Source organism: Lycium ferocissimum, chromosome 2, assembly GCF_029784015.1.
Source record: "Lycium ferocissimum isolate CSIRO_LF1 chromosome 2, AGI_CSIRO_Lferr_CH_V1, whole genome shotgun sequence".
In the NCBI taxonomy this organism is placed as follows: domain Eukaryota; kingdom Viridiplantae; phylum Streptophyta; class Magnoliopsida; order Solanales; family Solanaceae; genus Lycium; species Lycium ferocissimum.
The window spans coordinates 37,978,993-37,989,658 of record NC_081343.1 but is presented as its reverse complement, the minus strand read 5'-3'; the positions used below and the strand labels follow the sequence as shown (position 1 = coordinate 37,989,658).

General features: G+C 34.7%; 1 protein-coding gene across 2 annotated transcripts; it reads left to right on the top strand.

The window, feature by feature from the left end:
• The first annotated feature begins 7,942 nt into the window (after positions 1-7,942).
• On the top strand, positions 7,943-9,480 carry LOC132048016 (LOB domain-containing protein 38-like). Of its 2 annotated transcripts, none has more exons than XM_059438965.1 (2): positions 7,943-8,319; positions 8,771-9,480. In XM_059438965.1, exons 1-2 carry the CDS (start codon positions 8,136-8,138, stop codon positions 9,169-9,171), a joined length of 585 nt encoding a protein of 194 aa, XP_059294948.1. In that variant the 5' UTR covers positions 7,943-8,135; the 3' UTR covers positions 9,172-9,480. The 2 variants fall into 2 exon arrangements, with proteins under 2 accessions (XP_059294948.1, XP_059294950.1); XM_059438967.1 differs by having other exon boundaries at positions 8,196-8,326.
• The last annotated feature ends 1,186 nt before the right edge of the window (positions 9,481-10,666 follow it).

Sequence of the window (10,666 nt, the reverse complement as noted above, 5' to 3'; positions counted from 1 at the left end):
CTAACCCACCGGGCACCTCTCATCGTACATTCACATTCATATCTAGGTGAGCCACATGGCTTATCAACAAACTCTATGCCTCAATAATACCATTTCCAATGGCTAAAACACTTTTTATATCAACATCAACAACTACCCCCATATACATATACACAAGCCGACGAGGCTAACAAAATAATATACCCAAAAATATGAGCCGACAAGGCAAAAGACATCTACTATACATGACTGTCTACGAGTCTTTAAGAAAAGTATGAGACATCATCATAAGGACGGGACAAGGCCCCTCCATGCCTATATATATACACAAAAGAATAGTACCAACAGTCGCTCCGGATCAAATGGAGCTCCTCTAAGCAATCCGGACAAGCGCCTAAGGATCAAGTCTATCTCCCCGTCCACCTCGCGGCATGACGCAGCGTCCACAAATAAAAGAACGTCAGTACGGATAATGTACAAAATATGTAAGGCATAATCAATAACATAATAGAAACATGCGATGACATAAGAAAGAACAGTCATGGGATGATAGAGCCATTTATACCACTAGCGACGTTCATCATATTTACTTACCCTTTTTCTAATAGGACCCTTCCATTTAATCCATTTATACATATAGTCGTATCATACCTGACCATAGAGGTTTGGTGTCTCACATACCCAGCCATGACAAGGCTCGGTGTTATACATACCTGGCCCTACCAAGGCTCGTTGTCATCCGTACCCAACCAAATAAAAGCGCGCGCAATATAGATATCATATATAAGTATATATATATATATATATATATATATAGTCATATATATATATATATATATATATAATATATATCCATAGGAGTACATACATGTCCTCAAAATCATCATCATCATCATCATTTTCATTATATTCTTCCTTAGAGGATCAACTATCATAGGATGGGACCAATGGTATCGTGAGAATATCAAGATCATGAGCTTTAGTGATTCTAGGAATGAAATCATCATGAAAGATATTATGGATTTCACATGAAGGCATACATCAATGGGATCATGCCTTAGGAAAGAAGGGTTAGCCTTACATACCTTTAAGTCTTCTTAACTACTTAACGTTCACTTCCAAAGCCCGAGAAATCTACATTTAAGCGGGTTCATACCAAGGTTAGGCTTCAAAGGCACCCTTAAGTTCAAACGAGTATAATTGGTAAGCTAGCGAAAATTAGGCGATTTCCCCTATTTCATCTACTTCTACCAAATTCCAAAACAACTCCCAATCAACAATGACATTATCAACAATACCACAATCAAGAGATTTCATTCAAGTTAAGCATCATCCAATCCCAAAACTCCTTTTCATGATCATTCATAACAATGGCTACAACACAACACCATATATGCTTACATACAATATTTCCTCAACATCATCTATAACATCCACAACAAGATTATACTCCTAACATGCCAAGAATTACAATTCAAGTTAACCTATAGCTCATAATATCTCCAAGTTCATACTTGAACTCTATTTCCACTTTTCTTCCTTTACCCACATGGCATAACAATCAAACAACCTTAACCATATGTAAAAGATGTGAAATCTTACCTTAATCACTTAAGAACAAGTCTTGGATCAACTTACTCCACTAAAGTGAAGTCTCCAACATCAACACCATAAGAAATCTTGAGTTCCACAAACCCTAGCAAGCTTCCTAGCACTTGAACCTCTTACTTCTTTTAGATTTTCTTGGATTTTGGCTTGGATTAGTTTATAGACCTAGAGAGAGGGTTTTGGAGAGCTCAAGGATCTGTTTTGGGGAAATAATGAGTCCAAATGATATGAAATGAAATATATAAAGCGTAACTTAAAATTTCGTCGGGCAATCCTGCGCCCACTTTGACGGACCGTCAAAATTCCTACGGTCCGTCAAAATGCTCTGTCAAACTTCCAAGCCAAACATGGCTCGCTGTGACTATTTTATGCTGGGAAAATACCATTCGACGGGCCGCAAAAAATTTTCGCGTCCGTCAAACTGATCTGTCAAAATGTTCTGCCCGAGCAGTCTGTCTTAAAACACCCATAACTTTTTACTCCGAAGTCACATTGACGAATGGTATGTTGCGTTGAAAACTAGACTCAATGAAATTCAATTTGGACAAAAGAAACATAAAAAAACTCCTAATATTCTAGGAGATATGCCCCTCTCAAGTTGGACCAAAATCCTGCCCAAAATTTTGCCAAGTTTTCCCAAAGTTCCGATAAACTTAATTTCCTTAATTCGCTTGTCCTCAAATCCTTCCGTAGCTTATTTCATGAGTTTAAACCCCCCATAACCATAATATAGGAACATATAATCTCATATATCCTAGAAGATAACTCCAGTTTCCGCGATTAGGACAACTAACACCTCCAACCCCTTGGTCTGGTTCTAGTCATGTTTGGTTGGCTTTTCTGATTTCTATATGCCTCTTAGTAGTCTATTGGGATTGATTCCATTTCTGGATCTATAGGCACATCCTCTTTTGGATTGGTGTGTTGTCTAACCCTTTCTGCCTCTTTCTTCTGATTTTCCTTTTTCTTTTCTAACACACGACATTCCAATCAGAGCATGACCTAACTTCTTACAACATTTACAATACTTAGGAATGTTTTCATATTCAATTTTTTAGCATATCCTTTCGGTGGTTCATTTTCATCCTCAGTACCAATCCGAACACTATAAATCAATGGTTTCATTAAATCAATTTCTACCCGAATTTTGGCCACTTGTCTATTCATAGTTTTAGTAGCCATATCAATTTTAATAGGAGTACCTACTACAGCAGCTATTTGTTTTGTATAATGCCATGTGTGTATATGAAAAGGAAAACCTGGTAGTAACACCCATACTAGCACAATCAGTATGTCCTCCTCAGGCTTGAAATTAGAAGTCCACTTTTGCAGCCAAATTTGAAATCCTTCAATTTCAATGACTCTCTTATATAGAATCACATTGAAGTCTGCTTCATTGTTGAAGGTCAGAAAAATGTTAAAGTTATCAAAAACCCCAATTTTAACAGTGCCTTTCATTGCAATTTTCTCATTGAATTTTGACCTAATCGTATCAATTTGCGGTCTTGATTTCAAGAATCTTCCAACAATTGTCCATCTGCAAGGATTTGTCATTATTCCATGGTAATGTTGATGTTTGAATATCAGTGTCGGCATTCAGTTGTGTATAGTTCTTCTTGCCATGATTTGATTTGGTTCATTTCGATTTGGTAGATTTGGAGGTTCCAATAAAGTGATAGCATAGGAACTGCCTACTATAGGCCCCGAGATGAGAGGTTGTTCTTGGGGTAGTGGGGATTGGTGTTGTGTATTCAACAGAGGGTCGCCGCCATCAAGTTAGTGACAGAGGAAATTGGATGGCAACGGCTAATTTTGTTATAACGGCTATATAATTTCTAGAGAGAAGGAGGACCTTCTCTTTCAAAAATAAGAAAAATCGTAAATCCTGGCAAATAGTCACTTTCGGACCACTTATTAGCATTCAATTATTGAGCCCTTGATTTAAAACTACTCAATGTTTAGTCGTTTCTTAATGCGAAGATAAAATTAAAATAAAGATTCTCCTAGTAATAAAGATTCTCCTAGTTAATATAAGGAAAAGCTTCGGTACATTCAGAGGCAAATTTAGGATCTCTAGAGCATGAGTTCACCACTCAAAAATATATATATATATTAAGTGAGAATTGATCCTTAGACCTCTAAGTAAATTACTCAACATTCAACCAAGTGCATCGTTTAGCCTTCTTTTAGCATGTGTTCCTGCAATTAATATTATACCAATTTTTAAAAATATATACATAAAATAGCTAGTTTTACGGAGAGACTATGTGTTCACGTGACCCAAAATTAGTACATAAAATCGTCCCTGGGTACAGTGCGCAAGAGTTTGAAATTTTTTGAGTTTGATTTGTGCGGTTAATTTGAATTGTCTCCTTCTCCAACTCAAAGATAGTGTTCGTAAAGTTTTCTTGGAGTTCCACTTGCAACATTTTGACAGGAAATTTTTTATGGAGTTCAACTCAGCACTATTTCGAACTCAAGAAATTCTTATGGGTGGTGGCACCTATGATGCCACAGTTCTGAATATGCAAAAGAAAATTATAATGGAGTGATTTCAAGGATCATAATTGAGAACATAATGGATAATTTTCACCTTAAGGCCATAGTAGTAGCGCGTGCTAGCGTTTTTTGGCGTGTAATTTAAATAGCTATTTTCATGGAGTTCAAATTTCACATGGGCAATTCCATAGCAGTTATCCTGAAGTTTCATCCCGTAAATTTTGAAACTCCTCAATTATAAATGCTAAAAAGTGGCTATTTTTGAAATATATCCATAAGGCCTCACCATATTGCTTAAGCACAATCGTGTTATCATATGATGCTTCACTAATTATGTACCTATGTATAACGTAATTTTTCTATCGTATATTTAACATAGCCTTCAGATTCATGCGCCTTACAGAACCAAAGGTACTCAAGCTTGTTGCATTTGTACCTAGTATGTGGTGAAACAAATAATGTGAAAAGTTTACCCCTTAATACTAGCTAATTAGGATAATTAATCAAACCATATTCTGTGATTGACTACTTTCGATCCTCAAAAGTGAGCGAAGTACTTCGTAATATTAATTATAGGGAAATTTATGAAAATGTATCCTTTGGTCATCTAGTTTATCAAATAAAGATACACTGTCGATACACTTCAGCCGTATAGGTAGTGTATAAGTATGTATATTATATACATAAGTATGTATATATGTATGTTTAATATAAACTATACACTATTAATATATTGTGTATATATTTTATAGACTAGATGGTCAAATGGTATTTGATCGTAATTTTCTGGAAGATATCTCTACTGAAATGGAATGCGATTTCGTGAAACTTTTTCCATCAAGCACATATATGGGTGTAGGTTGACAAGCCGAATTTTTGGGGGCATTACTTAATTCAAACCCTATGAAATCTTTGAGGGAAAAAAAAAAAAAAAAAAGAGTTAAAGGCAACTAAAAATTGCTTCAAGCTGTAGCTGAAACGATAAGGATGCCACATCCGCCAAGACAAGAAAGTGACAGTGACCTAATTTTATTCCATCGTCACCTTCTTCCTTTTTCCACTCCACATAGTATAATGTCTGTTTTTATCATTGCACTTTGGTTTTCCAATGACGTACTAATGTGTAGTGCCGTAAGTTTTTGGCCATTCACACTCACTCAAACAAATGCAAATACAACATAGAGAAGAGCTATTCACAAAAATAGTAGTAACACGTAATAGTATGACCTCAACTTCATCTGAGAAAATTGCTTGAATTATCTTTTTTTTTTCTTTTTTTTTCCTGTTTAAATGACTACCGGGTGTACACATAATTTCTTATAAGCGGTATCGGTAAAATAAGCAAATAAATGAACAAATCAAAAATAAAATTCCGGCATTTTTGGTAAAACACTCAAATATATTACTACAACACTTCTCAATAATAAGTTTTCATTTCTAAAGATATATTTTCCTCATTAAACATGAAAAAAAGAATCTTAAAAGTGCCAAATACGCCATCCAACTATCTAACGCCATTTACGCCACTCGTCAATAACAATTTATTTATGCCATCGAACTATAGAAATGCAATTCATTTATGCCATCGAACTATGAATTCGGCCATTTACGCCACTCATCAATAGTTTGATTCATTTATGCCATCGCCGTTACCAAAATGATCATCCACGCCATTTTTTATTAACGCCGGTTTTATAATACCAGATATGACACGTGGCCTCCAATTAGAGGTCTACGTCGTTTAATTAAACCAGCCTAATTTTAAATACCAAATTAATAAAATATCCGATCCATACACCTTACCCACCCACAACCATAATCTAGTTGGAGGCCACGTGTCATACATGGATGGTAAAATCAGCTTTAATGAAATATGGCAGTGGATGAGTCATTTTTATTAACTACTGATGGCATAAATGAGTCAAACTATCGATGAATGCAAGATTAACGCCCATTTTCTATAGCTTTGAAGATAAATAAGTCATTTCCTATAGTTCGACCAAGATAAATGAGCCAAATTATCGACGAAAATGCATAAATGAAGAATTAAGATAATACAAGATATTTCAGCCTTTCTCCGAAAAAAAGAATTATTCGTACACTTTATTTGAAATCAGGTTATTCTGTTTGGTGAAACAATCTAAACCAACAAGTTGTTTTTAAGCAACCTAATCAAAACGACACTGCAAAACTTATTTCTAAACATATTTCTCAAACATATTAATTAGAACTAAATCTTCTGAAAGTTACTATACTTTCTTATTTGATTTTGTAAGACACTTTTTTCATTTTAGTCTGATCCGTAAAGATTAATATCTTTTAGTATTTGAAAACTATTTAATCTAAAAGTTCACATATTAAATATAGTGGCATGGCTTGTTGGGATCTTATTTACTAAATATAACACTTGTTTGTTGTTAGTACATAATAAGATGAAGGGAGATATGGAACTCTTAGCATCTCATTTACTTGTGTCGATCGGTAGTAAGAATAGTTTTGATACTTTGCATATACTAATTGATTTATGTGTTAAATGTCTTCTTTTAACACATTAATTAGCCAAGAGATATTGGCTGCATATTGCCTTCGTCCAAGCAGTAGTCATAACTTATATGGATGTCTTAATCAATAAACATATACTATATCATCAAAATGATATCTTCCTAAGATACTCTTCTAGAGGAACCAAGTCAAATCATCTACCTCAGCTGTCACACTACTCTAAAAAAGTTCATAAACGTTTTTTCTAACTTCAACCTCAATTTTTTTTTCCCCTTCAATTTCAACTTGTATATCTTCAAAATACCTATTATAACTATCCAAATACAATTTCAACTTCACAATAAAATAAAATAAAAAAATCAAACTTCAGCATTGGATATTGTTCCTATATACTGGTAGATCTTATAATCGGAAAAGAAGATTTAGAGAGAGAAAAAACTCTTAAAGTGTGATATGGATGCACCATTGGTCAATTTAGTTCTCATCCACTTTGCCACTTGCTCCTTTATTGGATTTTTTGTACTTACTCGGACAATAGAAATTGCAAAATGAAGCATATTGTTGAGTATTCTTATGGGAAAAAAAAAAATTAAGATATTGATAGCGATAGGCTATCAATATTCTGAGTAAAGATCTAAAGAAGAAAAGGAGAATCCAACTGTTGAGGAGCAATCATCCGCGGTGACCCGGAGCCGCTTTCGCCCAATACTTGGGAATCTAACCCAACCATACACAATGGTAACAATCTCTCCAAACTCCACCTCACCCAACCCAAAACTACCCACTACGCAATCAAATTACCTTTCTTCTTTATTTTATTTTTTAATAAATCTACTAGAGTTTAAGAAATATTCAGTGTCGAAAAAATTTACTATATTATTAGTTCTTTTTTATCTGTTCTAACAAGTACTATTATATTTTAGACTCTAAATTCTATAGTCCAATTTATTCGGATTCATATTGCATAATAAAACTAATAAAGGAAAAGCGCTCTCTATAAAAAATCTACTGTTATTTTTCATAGGTTTGAATACTTAAACTCTGATTAAAATACATAATTCTTAATTCTTATTTATCCTACCACATTCTTTGAAGGTTTAATAAGAAAAGGAGTTTACTTATACATATATACCAACATTATAAAATACTCCTATATTTACACTATCAAATTTTTTAAAAGGAGAGATAAGGATAATCATCTATAATAAGTGAAATTTACTATTTAAAAAATGGCAAATCACCTACTGAAATAGGCAAAGGTGCGGCCTGATAAGTTAAACTTTAAAAAATTTATACTGAACTCTAGTTATCTGCATACTTAAGTGACATAAGAAAATTGGTGGTTAACTCTTCTTTATATGTACGCCTTTCGTTCTCCTTTCATGCCTGTACTCCTCCTCTTCTCTCTCCTCTTTCTTGCTAATTTTCTGCGTTGCGACCAAATTAGAACATTTTGATATAATTTGTCTCCATCTTTCTAATAAGTAAATCTCCGTGCCCTAGTGAGGCATTGGTATACAAGCTGTCCCATTTTCTTCTTTTTTATCATGAGTTGTAATGGTTGTCGAGTGCTTCGAAAAGGATGCAGTGAGAACTGTATTCTTAGACCCTGTTTGCAATGGATTGAAACTCCTGAAGCTCAGGGCCATGCTACCATTTTTGTTGCCAAGTTCTTCGGCCGTGCCGGTCTCATGTCCTTTATTTCCGCTGTCCCAGAAAACCAACGGCCTGGTATGTGGTAAATTTTCTTGGATTTAACTCATACTCAGTCATGTGACACTTTTTGCTTCGAGATTCGCAAACTTTGATCAACATTTAAAAAAATATATATATTATCATCGTATTGAGATGGGAAGACATTCATTTACTTTTTGTATAGTTTTTGAATATTTAAATTTTAATTTTAAAATATTGAGTTAATCCAATAGAATTTAGCTTTAAAAATTAGGTAAATTAACTCTCAAAAAATGAATTGTGACACCTAAATTAGAACAGACTAAATAAATTTCTTATGTCGTAACAAATTGTCAGCCTTATTTTTGGTTTATTAGTTTCACTCATTATGTACCTATAATTACCTGTTAGGTGTAAAATTACGTTTACTCAAGTTCCTTTCGTTTTATTCATTCGATTCCTCTTTTATTTTTTGTTTCTGAATTGAGAAATTGGATCTATTTGACAGGTCTATTTCAGTCCTTATTATACGAAGCTGTAGGAAGGACAGTTAACCCAGTGAACGGAGTTGTGGGACTATTATGGACAGGCAATTGGCGCGTATGTCAAGCGGCGGTAGAAACTGTTCTCCGTGGCGGCGCATTGCAGCCAATCCCGGAGTTTCTCGGAAAGACAACACCAATGGATGAGACATCTGAATGCATAGATCCTTATCAATACACGCGATCGTCCAAGATGCAAAAACGGTGTCATTCGGCAGATCTTGATTTCAGTTTATTAACACGAGGTTTTCAGAGTCAAATGGTGTATGATCCTCCATCGAGGAACTCAGAGGAATCTGTTGTAAAGACTATGTGTTGTGCAGATCAACAAGGAAAAGAACCCACACTACTGAGCTTGTTCACTTAGGTTTTTATTAACCTTATTTTTATTTTATTTTTCCTTTCTTTTTCTTGGTTAAATCTTTCTTTTCTTCCCCAGAAATAGATTCTGGTGAGTTTTTTGTACATCACTGGCGCAGGATTCCCCTTTCTTTCTTATGAATAGTAATACAGAAACAAGAGTTGGGGGGGGGGAGGGGGGAGGGGGGAGGGGAATGGAAAGTTTCCCAGTGTTTCCTTCTTCTCTTTTGTTGTTCTTTGTATGTTTTGCTTTCTTTTGGTGTTGCATAACCAGTCTAATGAATGTTGGACATGAATAGAAGGATATGTTTCCTCTCTTTTACTTCTCAATACTTTGAATAATTGAATATTTACCTGCTTCTTGAAGTAATGCAATTGAATCAGTGAGTTTCAAATATCATCTGGTTAAATTATGACAAAATGCATCCTATTGTCTTTACGATTTTAGCTATATATCCCAATGTTATGTTCTCGCCGCCGGTATTTTAGAGAGAGATCTAATAGAATTACTACTCGATATGTACAATAACATATTGAGTTGTGGGGTGTACGCAGGCCTTATTCTTATCTTACTCAGGTAGAGAGGTTGTTTCTGATAGACCCTCAACTCAAGAAAAGCTTTTTCAAAACAAATTTTAGAACTAGTCGAAAACGGAAGAAGTAAACCCGTCAGCCGGTTCGGGTTAACCAATTCAAACCGTAATCGGAACCGGTTAACCGTATATTAACTATCGGTTTCGGTTTCTATTTTTTTGGAATCAGAATCGGTTAAACCGGAACCGGACCGATTAAACCTGTAAAACCGATCGAATTAAAACAAAAAAAAATTTGTAGCCGTTGGGCTGCTAATTTGGACCGTTGGGCAACGGTCCATTTGCAAAAATGGCCGTTGTCAAACGGTCCCAAAACCCATTCCCCCCCCCCCCCACCCACCCCCAAGCTTTTTTTTTAACACTTTAACCCATCCCCCACCCCTATATAAACCCCTCTCCATTTCCATTTTAATCCACACCAATTCACTCTTCTCTTTCTCTCAAATCTCAATCTCTCAATTATAGTTACTTTGCAACAATTAGTCACTTTAAATTTCTCTCAAATAAATATTATAAAGTCTTATTATAGTTTCAATTATTAATTTTGCAATTATAATACTGTTAGTGGAGTTGGTGATTTTATTTATATTGGGTTATCTTTTAAATCCTTGTTTAAAAGTGTCTTATACTAGAGCATTGGTTGGTCAAATTTATACATTTTTAGAAATTGAAGAGGGAGTTCAACCATCTTTAAATGGTTTCTAACTTGCTATTGATCTTAGTTTAGAAAGTTTTTATTCATTATTCTAATTTGGAAGAACATGCTACACCCATTGCTCCACTCCCTATTACTTCTCAAAGTAGCAAAAAGGGCTTGTCGGGTTTGTCGCATTTAAAAGTTTTACATTCACAGCCAACTCCTTCTTATAGTGCAAACTTTGATGAATATAACTTTTATTTGATGCAGCC